The sequence below is a fragment of the Gossypium raimondii genome, chromosome 4 (assembly GCF_025698545.1).
Source record: "Gossypium raimondii isolate GPD5lz chromosome 4, ASM2569854v1, whole genome shotgun sequence".
Lineage (NCBI taxonomy): Eukaryota > Viridiplantae > Streptophyta > Magnoliopsida > Malvales > Malvaceae > Gossypium > Gossypium raimondii.
In genome coordinates, this window is record NC_068568.1 from 5731213 (window position 1) to 5753800 (window position 22588).

The window sequence follows — 22588 nt, forward strand, 5'->3', positions numbered from 1 at the left end:
CCAATTGTATAATTTAACCTAAAATTTTTATTTGAAATGACGATTTAACATGCCACGTTAGCTTACCGTTACACCATTAACGGAAATTAACGGCTTAGTGACTAAAATGTTACAACACATTAATGTAAGTAACTAAAACGTAACATTTCAAACATAAGTGGTTAAAATGTAATCTAAGAGAAACAAAAGTAATTATTTTGGTAGTTTAAGTTAATAACAATGTGAAAGCTCGAAAAGTAGTTAGAATGGTGTTAGAATTGTGTGACAAACTTGTAAAATTCCTTTCTTTTGGGATTTTATAGTCTTTAAGTAGAAATAGGTAGTTGATTGCATTTATGATTTTGAGCTGCAATCTATTTTATTTTATATTATCGAATTCAAACATATATTTCTTAAAGTTAAATTCAAATATTTAAATTTATTAATTTTGAAATTAAAGTAGATTGATATTGTTAGGTTCCATCGATATTTTTTAGTAGTTCCACACTAAACAATTAGATAGGATTCGCATTGGAAACTCTCATGAAACTCCTCATTAGTTAGCAACTTGCTTGACAAGTAGGTTCGTTTATTAATTGTTATATCAGGTCCTAACCATTATGTCTCATTCAAGATGACTCGAGTTACATCATAGTATCACCTTATTTAGGCCTACAGCGCCAAACCACTTGCCTCTAATCCATTAATACCGACTCACCACATGACTCCTTGGGATAGAGGATGACCAATTACCTCAATCCTTCCCACCAGATCTCGACCTCCTCCTCTATTCTTCCTCTACAACTCCAACCTTTTTATTCATCTGCCCTTTGTCCCATTTTAAATAGAATGAACCAACCATCTTCGTCTCTCACTTCATGTATCAACAAATATCATTCGAGTCAAAATGATTCGAATATGAAATTTTGAAAAATTTAATTAAATAATATAAAAATATCTAGTTTTTACCTTCTATTACCATCCATTCATTTAAATGGATTGATGATGGTGAGTGGGGAATGGAATATAGTTTGATGATGTGGATGTGAAGTGTGAATCAAATTACATATATTATTATGTAAAAGAGCAGCAATACACAATGGTTTTGTAAGTAAGTAATATAGCTTAAAAAAAGTGGGCTTATTCAGCAAATCATAAGCTAAAATGGATGTTGAAGTGTCAAAGTCCAAAGTGGGATTAAAAAACAAACCAAAACCCCTAAAGCAGCTTCAATAGTTTTTCATTAGACTTGGATATGAAGATTAGGTTGCCAACAAATTTCCTATCTTTAGCTCATCTCTTACTTAGCTTTGCCTTTGGTAGTTAAGCACGAGTTGCAAATTCAACCATATCACTATCTGTTGGGAGTATTAGTTAACAAATTTGGGTTAGATTTTTATTTCCAATTTTGGGTTGAATAAGAGATTTTTTGATATTCGGTAATTACATTGATTCTCTTGAATCGAATCGCGTTCAAATGAGGAAAAAAAAAACTCCCCCAACATTAAATTTTTTTATTTATAAAATTCGAATCCAAGATCTTACTTAAATTTGGGGCTAGATTTTCATTTTTAAATTTGGGTTTATATTCTTTTCAAAGATTTGATATTCAGTAATCACATTAATTTCTGATTAAATTTGGAATCGGATTGAATTAAACCCTTAAATGGAAGGTAAAATTCTCTCAATATTATTCTTTTATCTATAAAACTCGAACCAGAATCTTGCTTAAAACACTATTGGGCATTGTCCAGATTCAAACATGAAATTAATGTAAGCAATCAATTTTGGAGAAAAGGAACTCAATTTAGGTAAGTGGTGCATATGAAAACAAGGGGCTTTTTTTTCTTCACATAATTAGTACTAATAAACACTGAAAAACATCATAGTTCATATCTTTCTCTTCTTGCTTAGAAGGATGTAGTAAAGGCCAAAAAGGTCAAAATAATAAAAATTCTTCATCAAGTTAAAAAAAATTGAAGCTTTTTTCTTTTATCGGTGAGCAGTGACCAAAGTCTCAATGAACCTTAACCCATCAAACCTCGGTGCAAATTTCTCGGTTGGAGCTGGTTTCGTGTTTGCAGAATTTTCATGCTCTTTCTTCTCCTGCACCATGAATAAATTTTTTTCTTGAGAATTAATTAAGAGGGACGAGAAAAAAAAAGAGATTGATAACAAACAAATCATTTAAAAATCTGAAAGATCAGAAGTTTAATTTTCAAATTATGCTAATATAGAAGCCAAATTAAAACAAAAATATTGAAAATAGTAAAGTTAGTCATTGAAATCATGAATTCTTGTCATTATTTTCTTGGCAACCAAACGGTGGCTGGAAAATATTAGTAAAAGGAATAAGAAAAACCCAGTAAAGAAGGGTAAAAGAAAAAAAAGACCCGGAGTTGAGTTAAAGGAATTTACCTCACTGGAAAGCTGAAAATTGGAGTTACAAGTGAAATTGGAGGAAGCAGAAGCAGAGGCAGCAACAACAGAGGCAGCGAAGAGCCCTGATTTCTTCATGGTTGACGATAAGCTAAAGCAATTTGATCCAAAGAATTATGGAGAAGCGGAAAGAAAATAATAATAATAATAATAATAATAAAAGAGTAAAGATTCTTGAATGGGAAATTTGAAGAAAAAAACTGAAAAGGTGAGAATTTTTGCGGAAAAATTGGTGTTTGACGGCAAATATATATAGTGGAATGGACTGCCATTGCCGATTGGTTAATGCAATTTTCCAACATTTACGCGGCAAACTCACCCACCTTCCCTTTCTTTTAGAGATTGCGATTACTTTCTTACCCCTACTTTTATTATTATTTAAAATTTTTATACCTATTTTTTTAAGGTTGTTTTTGGTTTAAATGTTTTAAAAAAAAAACTAGTGAAATAATTAAAAAAAAAGTAAAACTACTAATTAAAAAAAACACTAAATTCAAATCTTGCATTCAATCAAACCAGGACAAGCTGTTAAATAGTGCTTACATGGTAGTTGACTACAAGGTTGACCAGAAGGTTGACATGAAAATATTCTAAAAAAATTATTGCAAATTGTGAAAATCACTGAAAGTTGTCGAAAATTATTAGCATATTATATAAATTATAAAATATTATTAAAATTCAAAACTTATTAAAACTAATTAGAAACTGTTATAATATTATAAGAAAATTGTAAAATTATAGAAAAATATTAAAAATTAAAAAAATACTACTTTTTATTATCTCACCACATTACGCTACATTATATCTTAGTGTATTCTTATCAATTTTCCTCACATCATCTCTCATCGACTAAAATTATTACCTGCAATTTACTTAATTCATCATCATTCAAACCACTCCTTCGACACTTAACGTATATCTAAACACCGTCAAACTTCAAGCTCCGTTTACTTATTACCAAAACCAAGAAGTTTAGAGTACAAAATAACCACAAAAATCTATCATTTTAATAAAATTTTAATAAATTTCTATAATTTTACACAAATTTTATAATATTTTAATAATTTTAAGCTTAATCTCATAAAATAATTAAAAAAATTAACCCATCATGTTAATACCCACATCATTATTATTCCATATCAAACATTACATTAGCGATCATGTTATCACTTAACAGAGTTGATTAAGTCTTTGACAAAATTATATTTCAAGAAAATGTATGAAAATTTTATATGTTTAATATTTTTTGAAGAAATAATTTAATTTACGATTCATGAGGTTGGACATTTTCTAAATATTATTAGGTGGGATGCTTCTAATTTTTATCAATACGTGTAATTAATTTGGTTGTCTACTTGCACTTTTGGTAAATCATACTCTCTTAATTCACTTTATTACCTTTCTTTTTCCAAAAGTTAAAGCAAGACATAGTTTATAATTTTCTAATATTATTTCTCCTTTTTAACATGGTAAAATTATAGTCGGTTTCACTTGTTTAGGCATCAAGAATCATCTTTGGACTTTTTTTAAAGTTAAATGGTAAAACTTTGAAGGTGCATTGCTCACGACACCCAACAAAGACAATACGTTTGCATTATTAATATAAACCTTGAATCTCATAATAAAATGTAAGATATATAATAAATGTATTATAATACGAGTAATTAAATCTATGTAGAATAATTTAAGATGTTATGAGTAGAATAACTATAACTATAAGTAATCGATATTAGATCGATAATTAGACTATATTAACACGATTTGAAGAAATTTGGGGAGAACTCACATATCTTGAATTTAGAAAAATAAAAAGAATGATAATCTGTCAAAATAAAAATAAAGTTTAAAAAGAAAATCGACATAAGAGTCAACTTTATGATTCTATTATTTTCATTTAAAGAAAAACGTAAAAAATGGCAGTTTCGTAATAGAAAGAGGAAATCAAGGATGTTATTTGCATCCACGTTGATGTTTTCAAGATAATGTCCTGATAGGCTGATGATTTCGAGAAACAGTCAATTATTGCAAGACACGTGTATGGTCCAGATCATATTGCAGAATCATCCAAAGTTATCCCAATTCTCACGGCAGTTATTGCGCTAAATTCCACAAGAAAAAGAGTTGCAAACGAGAATCCGTAGATTGAGTTTGGTATCTGGAAGGGGTATTGTTGTACAATCGTAAATGCGAGTTCATGATTTTTAATCAGAGCGGTTATAATTACAGACAGAAAAGGTCATTCAACCACTGCGTACCCGACACGTGTTCTCCCAACTAGGTTGATCAACCCATTATGAAAATTTTCTATTAACAAGTAACATCTAGGCTAAAACATAGGGTAAATTGTATAAATGATCACCCATCTTTTATAAGTTTTCATTTTAGGCATTCAGATTTTCTTTCTATCATTTCAGGCACTCTGGTTACTATCCGTTTTCATTTTAATCACTCTATGATTTTTTTTGTTAATAGAAGTTCTAGCTTGCATTTTATAATTAATAAATCATTTTTAAAATTTCCACATGTGGAAAATTTAACCTTGAAAAAAACAAGCTTTTCTTCACCTCAAACAAAAATGACTTTCAACTTGACGATCTTCTTCGATGACTAGTCACACCAAAACTCTCCTATCTTCCTTCTCTTTTCAAATCTCATATTGGTTTTGCATAAATTGGCCACAAACTCTTTAAATTTCACCTTCAAACTAAGAGGTAATGTCTCCTGATCTCCTTTTCAATCGTCTGATTGCCTTAGTCTAAGCGTTAAACCCCCATCCAGATTTGGAAGGAGACCACCGTAGACTCCAATTCTATTAGATGAATCTCTCTTCTTCTTCTTCTTTTTCTTTTCTCTTTATATTTGAACATCACCCATTTAATCGTAATTCAAAGGGTTTTTAATACGGCCAAATCGAAAGATATTTTGAGTTTATTGTCTAATGATATAATTCAATTTTATTACATTATTATTGTCTAATGATATTTTGAAAAATATTGTTGTTGAAAAAGTTCTAGATGCCTGACCAACGATAGAACAACTTAAAACATCATCTCCCTCAAAAGACAGTGATTTGGGAGTTGAGTTGTAGCTTATTTTTTAGAAAATTTAAAGAAAACCCATTACCAGAAACCCCTTCTAAAACAAAATTTGATGATTGCAATAACAGAAACCAAACGAAATTAAACTTGAAAAGAAAAATCTGCTAACCTGAAAATGCATTGTTGTGATAAAAGAAACAACTTTGAACGTGTTTGCAGAGAAAGTGTAAAGGAGATTTTAGGAAGAATTTTTTTTATTTCTATTCGGTAATGGTCAGAATGGCTATTCAAAGCCATCACCACTGAATCCGTATTACGTATTTGAGGGAATAGAAACGCTTTAAGCGATTCGACCGAATGAAGAAACCGTGAACCAAACAACAATATTACTATTCATCTAAGAATAGGGAGCCATTCCCCCAACCAAACGTGGCCTAATTATGTAGAGGGTATTAGCAGAATTATTGTGAAGGTAATGTTGGCCCATCGCACATCAGATGTGATGTGGTTTGATTAGATGATCCAATTGTTGGTAGGGGTGTGCATAATTCGGGTAAAACCGAAAAAATTCGGTTAACCGACCGAATTCGGTTAATCGGTCGGTTAACCGAATTTTTTGATCGGGGTCGGTTAATTTTTTATGATTTTTGGTTAACGGTTAATTGGTTCGAAATCGGTTGGTTAATCAAAATTTTGTTAACGAAAAAATTAATAAATAAAATTATCCAACCCAACCCAAACTCAATTACCCAACCCAATAAAACTAAAACTAAAGTTTACCCAATTACCCAATCCAATAAAACTAAAACTAAAAGACAACCCAATTTACTAAAGTCTAAAACCCAATTTACTTTAATAATTTATAAATTTTTAAATTTTAAAAATAAAAATAAAAAATTCGGTAATTCGGTAATTCGGGTAATTCGGGTAATTTTAACCAAAATAAAAATACATAATTTTGGTTAATTCGGTTAACCGACCTTATTAACCGAAAAAATTTCGGTTCGGTTAAATTTTTTTTAAAAAAAATCGGTTCGGTTAACGGTTAAAATTTTTGGAAGGTCGGTTAATTCGGTTATAGTAATTTCGGGTCGGTTAACCGGTCGGTTAACCGAATGAACACCCCTAATTGTTGGCAACGGATGTTGGGTTGTCTAGAGAAACCAAATTGCAATCGTCCTTCATGAAAACCATGCATTTAAGATACATTTAAAAAATAATATTTCATAATAATAAAAAATAAAAGTATGAAATTAATAACACATATTTAATACGTACAAAATATTTAATTTAATTATGGAAAAGGAAAGGGATAATGTTTTTTTTAAAAATTAAGATATTTAAAAAAAAAACTAAATCCAAATTACTAAAGAAAAATCGTGAAACATTCATTTATGAGTCATTATACTTTATTGGACTAAGAGCCAAGTTGAGAGGATGGACTTGTACATCACTCTCAAAAAGCTAGTTTAAAGTCCAAAAAAGGGAACTTACTAAGTTCTAACACCTATATTTAACCAAGCCAACAATAGCTTAAATTGATTGATGATATTTTTAGTTAAATCCAGACAAATTATTTTTAGCTAATTCAATTCACTTACCTTGGGTGAAACTCCTATATAATATTATACCACGACTCGTTTTCACTTTCACAGGCTTCAAGAGAATCAATCATTCTCATGTCGTTCCTTCTTTCCTACTTTCAAATTTGCTGAGTATTTTTTGTTACAATCTATTATTAGATTCTAGTTTCTTATTTTATAACGAAAGAGCTTGTTAAATCATAATGATATGCTATATAACGAAATATCTTTAAGGACTATGTCCAACATGCCTCAAACTATTCAACTTGTATTCTTAATTCATTAAATTGATGAATACTTACAACAACACTAACTTATAATTTTATATATTTTAAAGGATCGAAACTATAGTTTCCAATTTTTAGGAGCTAAGGCGCTTGCCACCACCCACCTCGCCTGACCTACTCCTTTTAACTCTCACATCCAAACCACAAGTTTAAGTGCTACTAATAGCAAAGACGTACCTGTCAAATGAGAGGTTGCGCCCATTCCAACAATGCATCCCAAATGTCAACTCTCTAACTCACATCGCATTTATGCATAATCTACCCTACACATAAGACACAGAATAAGTGGTCTATAGTTTCTGTTTGAACTTGCTTTATTCCTTAGCATTGCAAATCGGTCCTTACTAATGCAGTTTGTTTAACACAGCCATCCAAGCATGTCATAATATTTTCCTTCAAAAAAACCAGGTCACGAGATGTTAAAAGGACACCATAGCAGTTGGTACCATTGGTCCCTCTCCTGTTTGTGTCTGTCTAACATTTCATTTGCCTACTATAACACCAAAAGCTTTGGAATCCAAGTCTGTATATTTAGATAGTTTTCCCGTTAGTATTTTTGTTAAATTTACTTGTTTACGTCAATATCAAACCTACAAAGATTTATTTATTTGTTTACTCCAATATGAAAAAATGTGAAACAAAAAAGAGAGTCAAAGTTTTAAGATGCTCACTTGTATGTTGGAAATATATAAGTTTCAAGTTTTGGTTTAGCAATTCTACTATCTTCAAGAAATAATGAACAGATGTTGGTTTAGAAAAATATGTTTTGAATTGATTTTCGTTAATTTAGGAAACAAAGTTATACGATCTTTAGATTAAATCACTTTTTGGGACTTGAACTTTGTAACTATTATAATATTAGAGACTGATTTTTTCTTTTTTAAGTTAGACCCTGAATTTAGGCCCTAAACTTGGAATTACTCTCTAATTGGGGTTTGAATTTTTCTTTACCCGAGTTAGCCCCTGATATTTACTTAAAAACCTTAAAGCTCAAGCCTACTAAGGGAACAATTGCCAAGTTCAAGGGCTAGCTTGGACAAAAAAGTTTAAGTCCCCACATGAGAACAATTGCCCAAATCAAGACTCAACGTGAAAATAATTATCAAATTCAAGGCCTAAATAGTGATTCAACCTTAAATAATTGAAAAGAAAGTGTATAGAAGATTTTAGTGAAAATATCAGCTAATTAATCGAAAAATAAAATAACGGATGAAATTTATATGAACTTTCTGCCACATAAAGTGACAATCATTCTCAAGACTCTTTTGGATGGCCAATTATCTCTAGTCAGTGAGGTGAGCTTAAAATTTAAACACAATGAACCCTATTTTTTTTGAATGGCCCATCTCAATTCATAAATAAGAAGATAATGCATTTCAGCGCATTCAAACCCACGTTTTCCTGCATTGACAACAATGTCCATGCTAATCGAGCTAAGACTCAATCGACTACATTAATAATGACTAAAAATAAAAATATTAACTAATTAAAAATTATTAAGTATATATATCGTGATCTATTATTATAATAATAAGGTTTTATAGAATTTTGTGATCCAAGTATACCCAACGATACTTGTTATTTTGGTCACTAATGTTTACATGTTTTGTCAAAATGGATCTAATTATATTTTTGAGCCTTTTTGGCCATCAGTTTTTGTTCTTTTTTTCAAATTGCTTTTTTCAATAGACTTGATGAAAGCACCGTTAAAAAAGTTAATGGGATATGTGGAATTTCATATGTGGAATATTTTTAATAGAATGTAATTTATTACTTAAGTAACTCAATAAGATAATTACATGTGAAAAATAATAAAATAAATAAATTATACATGAAATTTTTAAAAAAACTATTAATTTAAAGAAAATAAAAGTTGTAATGCCCAATATTCGCCCGGCCCAAACACAAATAATAAACCAGTATAAAAAATATATGTAACAACAGTCCATTTTTTTAAGTGTCCATTTACAATCAACGGGCTCAATGGCCCAAATAAACCAAAACCTAATGGCCCAACGTGGCCCAACACAAAAATAGAAATCAGAAAGTTACCCTAGCAGCAACAGCCCTCCTTCCAGCGCCGCAGCCACCAGGGCCTTCCCCAAGTGTGCTACGCCAAGTCCACCACCTCCGTATGCCAGCTGGCCTCTGTACCTGCGAAGAAGACGAAAACAGCACAGCAAAGAAAAGAGAAAAACATTGTATTTTGTATTTTATTATTATTTTATTTTCGGCCTATAAAGCGAAAGACAAAACCTTTGTAATTTTTTTAGAGGCGAGCAATACCAAAATAAATAAAAAAAAGATACAAAGAAAATCAAAAGTTTGAGACAATGTGGTTCTTTTTTTTTCTCTTATTTTCTTTCTCTGTGTTTTTTGTGTTGTTCTTTCACTTTTTATTATATACATATAGCAATAAGGAAAAAGAGTGGAAAAGAGGAGCAGTTCACCTGACTTTGCTCACTCCGTCGCCATTGGAGGTTGGGCGGAGATTGGGGCCCTAGAGCGGCCTCCCTTTTGTCTGGTTTTTGGGTGCTTAAGTAGATGTACAAAACGACGCCGTTTGAGGCTGGTTTTCATAGCTTCAAAATGGCACCTTTTTGGCCGTTCAGTGACCATGACCCACACGGCGACCCGACCCAGGGAAGATCCGCGCATTTTATCTCAGGGGTCTAATTCACGGCAGACCCTTCTATGTTTTCAGTTGTATCAGTTTGGGTTTTTTTATTCTTTTTAATTAATACCTCAAATTCGATTTAATTTTCAATTTAATCCTAATGAAGTGACGAGTTTCAGGGGGTGGGATATTTTCCTAATCAGTCCTCCTGAGTTATTCGCGTCTTTCAATTTGATCATTCATTTGGATTTCTTTTCACTTTGTCCCTTTTAATTCGGTTTTAAGTTCAATTTGGTCTTCACCGTTTTAACGTGCTTAACGTTACTTAGATTTTATTTAAGTTTGTGTTTATCCATTATTTTTAATGTATTAAATTTTAAATTTAACATTATTTCAGTGTTTAATCTTGACGATTAATTTTAACATATGTTATTATTTTAGGCAATCACTATTTTAAGTGTATCAATAGGATTCTTTTCAATTTATTTTTAAAATTATTTTTAATATATTATACATTATCATTTGATTGATTTTGGTTCAACATAGCTTTTTTATTATATATACATTTTTTATTTTGTAAATTCAATATAATTTATATATATTTTTAAATATTTTATAAAATTCCTTTTATGAATATTGCTATGTTTTGAAATTTATGTAATGATGCTTCCATATAATGCTCATTTTATACACACATAATGTATTGTTGATTTTCGCATTAAATCTTTTTATCTATCTATCTATATATATATAATTTATTTTCTTTCAAAAACCTATAGTTTTATATTTACCAATTCCAACCTTTTACATCTTACTATATATTATTATTTACAAGAAACTTTTCACTCTCTATATATATATTAGCAATTTTAAGTTAATATAAATATATTATTATATACCTTAATTTTCATAACATTTCCTTCAAAATTCATCTAAATATTATTACTTATGTAGTGTATCCTTAAAAATCGGTTAATAATTCATTTAATTTTTGAATGTTGTATGATGTGAGACGATTGCTATTACGTGTATTGTGTTGTTTGTTCATATTATTTGATTCTTTGTATTCATTAGTGTATATTTTGGCTTATGAATTATCATTTCGCGTTACATTATCATTCCGTCATTTAAAAAAAAAAGGGATTACATTTTATTCGAGCATTAAAATCGTTTTATTCGTAAACAACGCAAATACTCGACATTTGGAATCTTCGAGAAGATTTAGCCCTGACGTATTGGGTTTCAATTTTCTTTGTCGAATCTAAATAATCGAGAATATTCTTTAATCAAAACATATAAATAAAAAAGTTCACTATCGGGAATTTGATACGTTGTGTCCTAATGTATTGGACATAACATGTTGATTTTTCGAGACGAGAATTTTTCAAAAAAATAAAAACAATATTCAATGTTTGGAATTTTGAGAAATTGTGCCCTAACGTATTGGGCATCGATTTTTCATCTAACTTAAACAATTAAATATCCTTTTTAAACTTCACTACATGAGTTTTAAAAATCAAAAGACAAGCTCATTTTCGAGGATGCGAAATATCACATCCTAACTCATTGGGTGTGACATTTTGTCTCCTGGAATAAGAGGGTCTTAGCATACATTTTGATTTATACAAGTTTTTTAAAGGGATCGTATTTTTAAATCTTTTCGAGTTTTTGATATTCGGCATTAAGACATTAATTAATCAATTAGGTACCAATTTTGGGCGTATCGAGGGTGCTAATCCTTCATCGTGCGTAACCGACTCCCGAACCCGTTTTCTAGATTTTGTAGACCAAAAATTACCGTTTTAGTAAATTTAAACATTTATTAAAATAGTTAAATTATGAGGTGATCCGATCACACCTAAATAAAAAAAGATTGGTGGCGACCCCAATTTTTGTTACTAAATTTTTGTTTATCAAAAAAATGGTTTCGACAAAAGTAATTACCTAAAAAAAAGTTTCAAAATAATTACATACGTTTGTTTACGGAGAGATTTAAAAAAAAAATACGCAAATCTTTTTTCACCAAGAGAATTCTGTTCCTTCTTCACCAAACCATTATTTTCTTCCTGGTTAACACTTTAAATCCACCGTTTTCTTCAAACTTAGTTCAACTGAAACTTTAACCATGTGCTGCTCCTTGGAATCTGAATTGTATGTATAGTAATATATTAAATTTTGCATATTTTTAATTAAATATAAATATCAAATATTTTATGTATGCTCATCGTGCATTTTCAATAATTAAAGCAGAGGAAAACTATTGTATTACGTAGATCCTGCTTTTTAAAGGATTTATTTACGATCTTTTCTGTTTAAAATATATGTTAGCTATTTTGTTACCAATTTCATGGAAACACCGTCCTTTTTTGTCCTTCTCCCCCGTTTTTCTTTTCTCCCTTGATTTTCTTAATGAAAAACGATTGGCAGGCAATCCCACATCGACAATTGATGAGAGTTTACAAAGCACTGAACCTTATAAATATGAATCAAGCTGCAACTGATGAACATACTTACCTGGACGGGGTCAATGAGCGATCAGTAAGGCTCATGGCCTAGGGCAGTGACCTCCATTGCACTTGGGAGGGGTGCTGCTCTAAGGTCTCCCCAAGTGGGAGAGCCTACGTCATAATTTGTGGCAGCGGGGGCCTGCGTTCGCGCGGCCCCTACCATCTTCAGTTTCAAATCTTTCTAGATTCCCTCTATTATTTCCAATCAATCGATTTTATCAGTGAACTGCCTGATTTGGGATACGAGTTGAAAGCAATTCGTTGCCAATCATGAATCCCCTGCTATATAGGCAAAAGTGCTAGTCGTTTGCTTTTCACTTTCTGAAATAAAAACATGTTCTAGTTGTAGGCGTGATGCACTAAGCAAATGTATAAAGGTGCATCAGGTTCTAATTTCTCAATTTCCTAGGTTTAATTTGGTTTGGTAGTCAAGACGTTTGCTGTCGCAAATAAAAATCAACCTCAGCTCGTTCAAATACAGATACATCAACTTACTAGTGACACAAATGTTAAAAGGCTACACTTATCTTTTCAACCAAATGATTACTTGATTAGTTTGGAAAAATTGAAACGAGTCCCACATCAGCTAAACACAAAAACAAAAAGAAGTGCGACATATGGAGTTACCCAATCAAATGGAAAAGGTTTTAACTTCGATTAGGTGCAACTGGAGGGGGTGGGGGGATTGCAACTGTTATACATACCTCACCAAGAGAGGCTTTGCTTTTCGTGCCTAAAATCAGCTCAACCTTCGTGGTATCTCGCTAAATCATGAACCTCATTTGCGTATGACATGCTCAAAATGTGGAAATTTTTTTATACATTTTGCCAAGGCAGGTGCCGAGCTTCCATAATGCATGAACAATATGTGTAATTTTACTAAATCTATTCAAGTCTAATCCTTATATGATCACAAGATCCATCAATCTAATTGTTCTTTTGTTAAGATATTATCTTGTCTTTAAAGATATACCAAAAGTAAGTCGTAAACACATAGCAAATTTTAAGAGTAATTGTGATTAACCTTGCCATAAATATTCATCCATCATCATTAGGGGCAGGACCTTCTCTTTATGCCAAAACTCTGTTGAACTGCCTATGAAAAATCGACTCTTTACATGGTCACATTTTCTTCACCATCTATTCTGTCATTTTCTCCTTTTTGTTTTTGTCTCAATAATAGATATATATGATAGGGTAAATTATACCAACAGTCGCTCAACTTTGACGTAGCTGACAAAATAGTCACTTTGGTTTTAATTCAGTTACTCAACTTTTGAAAAATAACAAAACAATCACTAACGTTATCAAAAAGTGACAAATCAGTCACCCATTAACATTTTCTATTACAGGCCTAACTGGACAGGTGACGTGACCAGTTAACTAGTGACGTAGCCAGTTAACTTGCCACGTTGGACAATGCAAAGTTTCAATTCAGTCACTCAACTTTAAAAAAATAACAAATCAGTCACTAATGTTATCGAAAAGTGACAAATCAGTCACTAACGTTATCGAAAAGTGACAAATCAGTCACCCATTAACATTTTGAGTTACATGCCTAACGAGACAGGTGACGTGGCCAGTAAATTAGCTAATGTGGTTCATTAAAGGGTTTTATTTGTTCTTCTTTTTGTGTGTCCGATTTTTTAAATTTTGTAGGACCGATTTGTTATCTTTTGAAAGTTGACTGACTATTTTGCCATTGAGATTAAAGTTGAGTGATTGTTTTGTCATTTACCTTTATATATTTTTTGGGCTGGAAATAATGTGGTGGTCGGTTAATGTCATGTCACTTTTCCGTTATGTCTGTAACAGAAAATGGTTAAAAGGACTGTTTTGTTATTTTTTGAAAGTTAAGTGACTGAATTGAAACCAGAATGACTGTTTTGTCAGCTACTCCAAAATTGAACGTTGGTGTAATTTACTTATACCATATATATATATATATATATACATGAAATTCTTAATTCATGTGGTGAGTAATAGTGGTTGGAGTAGGAAGCAAGACTAGAAAGAAAGAAAAAATCAAATTATAATATGAGAAATAAATAGAAAAAATAAAAACAAATAGCTAATGAAGCATCATCATATAAGACAATTGCAAAAGATAACATAAGATAAGAATGACTATTGAGAATAGAAAAATAATACAAAAAGGGGTAATCATATAATTGGATATCATTCGTGCTTCAACAATTCAATAAATATTATAAAATAATTATGGTTTATATACACCAAATAATAAATGTGGAAACAAAAGGAAGGATCGTATCATCACCCTCCACCTTTTTCGAAGTCCAAAATCCCCCATTTTTAAAACGTTTTCTCATCAAATTCAACTCATCCTTCAAAGAAATTTCCTTCCTTTTTTCTTTCCTTTCTAGACAAGTTAGTTCGAGCTTCAATCCCAATCTTTGTTTTCTTAATCTTTCTTTCCTTTTCTGTTTACGGGGTATAAATAAAGGGTGCAAAAATCTTGATTTTATTTCCCTATTCCCAGAACACTAATTTTACTGTTTCGATCTGTGGAAAGTTTGCAGCTTTTTTTTTCAGAAGAATATGGCATCTGAGTTATCGGGTCGAGGCAACTCGAGTGGTTCCAAAGGGTTCGATTTTGCGTCAGATGATATTCTTTGCTCGTATGAGGACTACGGGAACCAGGAATCGTCAAATGGTAGCCACGCCGAAGCTGCACTCGGTACCACTACTACCAGCTCTTCCACGGTATATATTGTTGCTATTTTTTTTCTTGTAGGGTTTTCTTTTGTTTTTTCTGGGGAGGGGGTTTTGATCTGATTAGGGTTTTATCGACAGGGTTGATTTTGAAAAAGAGAAAGGCTTAACAATGTAAAAATGCTTCGTTTTGTGACATTTTTTTTAAAAATTTGGTTTAACTGTTTGATCGATAGTTGACTTTAAAATAGCAAAGATTAGAACATTTTATCTTGATTTGGGGTGTAGGTATGAGAAAACGTATAGGCTTGTATCGAAAATAATTTTTAATCTCAAGGAAGATTTGAGTGTATAGATGTGAACTTTCATATTCTCTAATTTTTCCCCTTGTATGGCTGGAGCTATTTTCTTTCTCTTTTTATTTTTTGTGGGTTTTCTTGGTCATTTTTATTGATAATAAATTATATGTGCGTATAGGTATATGTCGCTGGACCCCTTTTTTAAGAGGACAGTAAATTGGTGGTTCTTTGGCATTGCTTACACCCTTTCTATGAAAAAAAAATACAAATTGTTTCCCTATTGCAGGGAGTAACACCTGAAGTTCAGTCTTCAATGGAGTGAAGAAAAACTTTATTGTTCTTAGTGATGTATATTATAAGTTATATCACATTTTGTGGTATATATGTAGCATTTTTATGTTTGAATTTTGGTGAACATATTTTGATTGAAAAGCGATTGACCTTTTTTTATTCAAATAAAACCTTAATCGCATGCTACATTCATGAAAAATCAGCAATGGATATGTGTGTTTTGTAGCTGTTGGTGGAGAGGGAGCTTAAATCTATTATTTTGTGTTTTTATTGCCCATAGTATATATCTTTATTGCATTTCAATCCTTGATCATAAGCATTTGCCTAGACAAAAAATGACCAAACCTAGAAAGGTGACAACTGACATGTAGTTCTTGGTCCTAAGCATTTGTCATTGTAGTTCCCTAGAGAAACAATGACCAAATCTGGGACAGGTCACATGCAGATGCAGTTTCATGGGAGTTTCACAAACTAAAGTTTAGACACAAAAAGTTCTCATATTTAGAGCCTTGGATGTTTCTCTTCATCATGCTACTATATTGTCTTTGGGGTTATGTTACATATCCTGACTGTTCTAGGGAAAATTGAGCTAAACTTGTTCATCATCTTTGAGCACTGTGTTGCCAAACTAGTGGTATGTATTGATGCTTTCCACTTCAAGAGTAAACATTTAATCATGTTGTTGCACTGAACTCTACAGGATTTTCACAAAGGCAGAGTGGCACGATCAATATTTCCAGCTAATGCATACAGTCAACCAGATGATTCGTTGTACTCAGATGTGACTGCTACTGTTGAAAAAACCATGAAAAAATACGCAGACAACCTCATGCGCTTTCTTGAGGGATTAAGTTCACGACTGTCACAGTTGGAGTTATATTGCTACAATCTTGATAAATCGATTGGAGAAATGCAATCTGATTTAATTCGTGATAATGAAGATGCAGATTCAAAGCTTAATTCTATTGAGAAACATCTCCAAGAGGTGAGTATCCTGGGAACATTTTTATGTTTTTATTTTAAGATGGATTTCACCAATCTGTTGGCTATAAGGTACACAACGTTTGTACCTGACATTTTTAGTTCTTGCTCTTTGAAGCCTTGAGATGCTTTTATGTTCCTTATTTGACTTTTCAGCAAACATCTATTTATCAATCTAGTATCTAAAATGCAGCAACATGCAAGAGAAGTACATCAAATATGGATCAGAAAAGATCTGGTAGTTTATTGTGGTCCTGCTGTTATATTCAAGGGGTAACTTTAGTTTCTGCTCTTGGCATTACAATTTGATCATATTTTTAATTTTCTGTGGGGATAAAATATGGATATTAGGCTCGGATTCAGGTTTATTCTGTGTGTTTTCAGAGTTTTCATGGTTGAATACCCTGGAGAGAAGCCACTCTTAAATTACTTTCTTGATCTATCTTCGTGTCATGTTAAAGAAAGACAATGCGCATTAGAGAATCGAGTTACTTTTTTCTTCTTCTCTTGCTGAGTAATGCATAGGTCATCATGTATTGGAACCATTCCATTCTTGTAACTTACTTAGTATTCAATGCACATTGTAGGTCCACAGGTCTGTGCAGATACTGAGAGATAAGCAGGAGCTAGCTGAGACTCAAAAGGAGTTGGCTAAATTACAACTTGCGCAAAAGGAGTCTTCTTCTTCCAGCCATTCACAATCCACTGAGGAGAGAGCATCACCACCTGCCTCTGATTCTAAAAAGACTGACCACACTTCCGAGATGCAAAACCAGCAATTAGCTCTTGCCCTGCCTCATCAAGTTGCACCACAACAGCAGCCTGTGGTACCACACTCTCAATCCCCCCCTCAGAACTTGACCCAACAATCCTATTATATACCTTCAAACCAATTATCCAACCCCCATGCTCCTGCTCCAGTCCATGTCCCAGCCCCGACTACCCCTGCCCCACCTCCACTTCCAGCCCCAGCACCAACTCCACACACTCAGAGTCAATATTTACCTCCTGATCCGCAATTCCAAGCTCCTCACATACAAGATGTCTCTAGGATGCCACCACAGCCTAGACAGAGCCATCAGGTACCAGCTGTCCAATCATTCCCTCAGTATCAGCAGCAGTGGCCACAACAAGTACCACAGCAAGTACAACAGCAGCAGCAATCCTTGATGCAACCACAGATGAGGCCTCCATCAACACCAGCTTACCCTCCCTACCCTCCTACACAATCATCAAACCCGTCTCCTCCAGAGGCATTAGCACACAGCACCCCCATGCAGGTTCCATATTCTGGAGTTCGTCAACCTCTGTCTAGTTGTGTCGATACCATTCCTTATGGGTACGGAGTGCCTGGCAGAACAGCTCCCCAGCCAATCAAGGGCACTTTTGAAGCACAACCAAGGGATGGGTATCAGGCGTCTGTCTCCCATCCCCCCCTTCCTCCAGGAAGTGCATACATGATGTATGATAGCGAAGGGGGTAGAGCACATCACCCACCCCAACAGCCTCACTTCTCACAGGGTGGGTATCCCCCTGCCAATGTCTCTCTTCAGACTCCTCAACCTGGCCCTAGCCCTAATGTTATGATGAGGAACAGTAGCCATTCCCAGTATGTTCGTAACCATCCGTACAGTTATCTGATTGAAAAATTTGTGAGCATGGGATTCAGGGCTGACCATATTGCGAGTGTGATTCAGAGGATGGAGGAGAGTGGGCAAGCGGTGGATTTTAATGCCGTGCTGGATAGGCTGAATGTGCAATCCTCTGGTGGTACTCAGAGAGGGGGATGGTAAATGCCACTGCTTAGTTGAATCGACCTTGAATGGTACTTGAATAAAAAAGGTGGTTTTTTTCTAATGTATATGTTGGGAGGGATATGGGTATTTGTATGTTACCTCCTGCTAGAAATTGTATGTGACCCTGTTGTATCCTAGTACTCGTGGTGATAGATCAACTGCTATATTTGTCAGTCCAACCGTTGTTTCCCCTGAAACAATCTGTTGTGTGGATAAAAAAAAGGAATTTACTAGAGATGCCAGGTGGAAGTTGAGATTTCACTCTTTTAAGTTAATTATTAAATAATGAGTTTTTTTAAAAATTATTTAAAATTTTACAAAATATTAAAATGTTCGAACAATTTAAAAAAACAAACTTAACAAAAAATAAACATATTTATATAATTCAAAAAAATATAGACTTCGACTCGCATTAGTCATTGTGGAACAATGTTGCCTTACAGTCCAAATTTGTCGAGGTTGATAGTCTGTAACTCTATTTTTTATTTATTTATAGATCTACATTTTTAATATACTAAGAAGTGTTTATTTTTATTTTTTAATTTTCTAGAATTTAGCAAAAAATTTTAATTTTTATATTATTGAATTTTGTATAATTTTGTGAAATTGTTATATATATATTTGAAATCTACATGGATAGCTTCAATAATTGTTCATAGATTTCACCTGGACTAGCATTAGAAGGGAGATGGAGCGTTTCCAGTTCTTGTAAAAGCCTCCGTACAAACGTAATAATGTCTTGTTCATGATCTAATATATTCCTGGCATACCAAATTCCCAAAATCGCCACAATAATCGTATTGCATTTCAGTTCAGCATATCGTTCAAAGAGTAATTCTAACCACTCCATCATACTCTAATTTGCATGAGCCGCTGGCCAAGTAATCCCAAGCGAACCCCGAACGTTTCTGGCAAAAACAGTCTCGCACATCATGTTGGACTATCTCAACATTAACTCAACATCTTGGACATATATTCGAGGCAACAACCCTCATAGCACGTAGGTTGGATAGTGTAGGAGTGAAATTCATGAAAAATTTCCTACTTGTAATTTTAGTCTTATCTAGGACCGTAAGTTTCCAAAGCTTTTTGTAAAAATTGATAGTACTAGGGAGCAAGCTGCCATGGTTTGTGGAATTTGGAGCTAGTTTCCCTGATTGTAACATCTGATATCCATTGTGTACTGTATAGTCCCCTATTTTGTCTCGTCCCCCAAAAATCATGTCCTCCTAGTCAGAATGCAGCAGTAGAGTGCACTTGATCCAGTCACAGTCAACAGCATCAAACAAGGTAACCGATATATCTTGTTTCCATTCCTTAGTAAATTTCATTGCTGATTCGTGGTGATTGAATTTTTCCAGTTCCTTCACCTGGTAGCCAAGCATCGTCCCAAATTAAAATACCTTGTCCGAAACCAATCCTTCGCCTAATGCCAGCTTCGAGCAAGCTGCGTGCACACCATATTCCCCTCCAAATGAGGGAAGGGTAAGCCTAGATTGCAAAAAATTCCCAGTGGGAAAATACTTTGCCTTAAGCAATCTCGCAACCAAAGAAGTAGGATTAGTAATGATGCGCCACCCTTGCTTAAACTTAACTAAATCACGAGATCTCTTTTAGTTCTGGAATCGCAAAGACTACCCCACATGTACCAATGAATCCCCCTTTTCATCTCCAACTTTTTACATAAAGAACCGAGCAATAAAAAACATGACATAGCAGATGGCAAAGCCTGCAAAACTGACTTGATAAAAACAATTTTACCTCCTTGAGAAAGGAAACATGAACTCCAATTGTTAATTTGATCCCTCATTTGATCTTTTAGTCCTTGAAACACCTCATTTTTTAGGGCTTGACGTCATATGAATCCCCAGTGCTAGAGAAATCATATCCTTGTCATGAAACAAGACATTCGAACGGTAATAAATCAAAGATCCAAAGTTAACCTTTTGGCCAGACCATGTCTCATACCCTGCAATGATCCTTTTCACAACTTCCGTAGCAAACTGGTAGCCTCCATGAGTAAAAAGTGGGTGAGACCAGGCCCTTGTCGGCAAAACCTTGTTCTAGCCAACGACCCTTCTTGTTGTGCTCAAAGGGTGCCTTGCCTTAGACATTTAGTTGGTTTAAAGGTCTCAGTGCTCTCTCTATTCAGCAAAACCAAATAAGAGACGACATGCAATGCGTTGCCAGATTTAGCCAGCCCACAGCAAACCTGATTTTCAATGACATCCTCTCAATAAAGTGTCATTGTACTTGTAGGTTTTACTCAAGGAAGATTAGTTAAATAAAATTTCACAGTTAGTGAACTGGGTAAATATGGGCCCGTTGATTACTTTTAAGGTGTAAATAATATTAAGTTGCATCATGAGGATGGACTATGATGCAAAAAGATAAGTAATTAAATTTGTTTGTAGTCTCAGGACTCAAAATGAACAATTGATACAAAGGAATATTACTTTGCCTGTTGAGTTCGATTGAGGTGATGTTTTATCTTGGAGATTGGAGCAGACGACTTTAAAAAAGATAGAGACATAGGTGTAAATGTCTGAATTCATAATATATCAAACATGACTCAAGTTGAAATTATCCTAGATTTATTTATGGGTTTATTTACTTGTGATATTTATCGTATGACTTACCACGTGATTCATATTTTGATATATTAAAAGCTTGTGCTCAGTTAGTATCGAAGTCGAAAGTTGTTATATTAGGAATATGATTTATGTATGGCATGACTTCGCTTACAATAGTGAAATCATAGTTCGATTAAAGAGTAAATGCTATCTTTTCACTAGCATTGCATGGATTATGAAAAAGGAACGTGGTCACGGATCATTCGTCTGGAACCAAAGATTGGTATTACTATTTATTAATAATAATCTTTTTCATAATGGAAGATGCAATGGTGTTCATGGGATAAATATTATCATATTAGGTAAATAGATTTAATTCAAAATGATTAAGGATATTGTATGAGGTAACACAATATTGTATGAGGGTAACACATTAATAACAAGACCATTGGACAAAGCATAAATATAAGTTGCTCTCGTAATGGTATATAATAGGGAGATTAGTCATGGTATTTTTAGTGGATCAACTCTATGATTAAATAATGTTGTAATTAATAAATGAAGAGTCGAAATTTAATTACAAATTATTTAACTCTTAATTATATATATCATATCGGTGCTTTTGCTAGTTTAACACAATTTTGTTAGGATTACAAATTAAAATCGATATGATAAATGAATGCAAATGACAAAGAGAAATAAATTGCATAAATTACTATGCACAATGAATGCATTTTCTTGGAAGGAATAAAAAATGACTGAGAAATTAATTTAATTTCTTTGAATTATTATTTGATTGATTGTAATTAAACAATTGAGTTCGAAATAGAAATTAATTAATTAAGTCATTGTAGTTATACTCAATAGGACAATGAAATTTACTTACTAATAGATTTTAATATGGTAAAGTTGACATGACTTTGATGAAATTTGTAACACCCCAATTCCCAAAAGTTGACTGAGGCGTTACATAAGAAGCAAACTTAGGTGTTAACTCCAAAAATAAATTTCGAAAACACAAGTAACCAAATTGATATACGTCGTAATGTATACGCAAATGAATTTAAAACTTCGAGTTGAAAATCTTTCTTTTGAAAATGCAATATTACTAGTAGTAGTTCATAACATATAAAATAGTTTGGCATATACACGCAGAAAACACTTCACAAAAACACAATTCATAAAATTCATCCAATCCTTCAATGGGTAACATTCTAATAAAACTGTAGCTAAACAAAAGGTACCTTATTACAGATTCAGATTCAAAAAAAAAAAACACTCACTCTCAAAGATCATATGCATGTTACAAAACTAACACAGACGAAGCTCAATGTAGAGGTCGCTCTTTTTGGTTGAGTCCCTTCTATAAGACTATGATGAAGTTCCACCTGGAAGAGGGAAAAGAAAAAGAGGATTAAGTTCATAAGAACTTAATGAGTTCCAAAAAAAAAAAAAGACTCAATCCTTTAGATGAATTACAAAAGCGAGGATAATATCACAACTGCATATACATACACTTAACTAA

General features: G+C 32.9%; 1 protein-coding gene and 2 non-coding genes across 5 annotated transcripts; 2 read left to right on the plus strand and 1 right to left on the minus strand.

Annotated features, from left to right (window-relative positions):
• Positions 1–1804: 1804 nt before the first annotated feature.
• On the minus strand, positions 1805–2813 carry LOC105780702 (uncharacterized). Its single transcript, XR_008195099.1, has 2 exons — positions 2398–2813; positions 1805–2085 (listed from the first exon to the last, which is right to left on the minus strand). It is a non-coding gene; the product is annotated as an uncharacterized LOC105780702 (transcript).
• A 9636-nt stretch (positions 2814–12449) lies between these two features.
• Positions 12450–12610, plus strand: LOC128040862 (U1 spliceosomal RNA). The gene has a single exon (XR_008195668.1). It is a non-coding gene; the product is annotated as a U1 spliceosomal RNA (small nuclear RNA).
• Positions 12611–14690: 2080 nt separating this feature from the next.
• Positions 14691–18725, plus strand: LOC105779834 (formin-like protein 14). Of its 3 annotated transcripts, none has more exons than XM_052629301.1 (4): positions 14691–14838; positions 14984–15174; positions 16414–16698; positions 17282–18725. In XM_052629301.1, the coding sequence occupies exons 2-4, from the start codon at positions 15010–15012 to the stop codon at positions 18485–18487; spliced, it is 1656 nt and encodes a 551-aa protein (XP_052485261.1). In that variant the 5' UTR covers positions 14691–14838; positions 14984–15009; the 3' UTR covers positions 18488–18725. The 3 variants fall into 3 exon arrangements, with proteins under 3 accessions (XP_052485261.1, XP_012459238.1, XP_052485262.1); XM_052629302.1 differs by having other exon boundaries at positions 14696–14838; positions 14991–15174; XM_012603784.2 differs by having other exon boundaries at positions 14692–15174.
• Positions 18726–22588: the final 3863 nt, after the last annotated feature.

What these genes read in the sequence shown, in the direction of transcription:
- LOC105779834 (XM_052629301.1), top strand. Translation starts at nt 15,010, where the DNA reads ATGGCATCTGAGTTATCGGGTCGAGGCAACTCGAGTGGTTCCAAAGGG. An exon ending in CTACTACCAGCTCTTCCACG is followed by an intron (nt 15,175 to 16,413) that starts GTATATATTGTT and finishes TGAACTCTACAG; the next exon opens with GATTTTCACAAAGGCAGAGT. An exon ending in TTGAGAAACATCTCCAAGAG is followed by an intron (nt 16,699 to 17,281) that starts GTGAGTATCCTG and finishes TGCACATTGTAG; the next exon opens with GTCCACAGGTCTGTGCAGAT.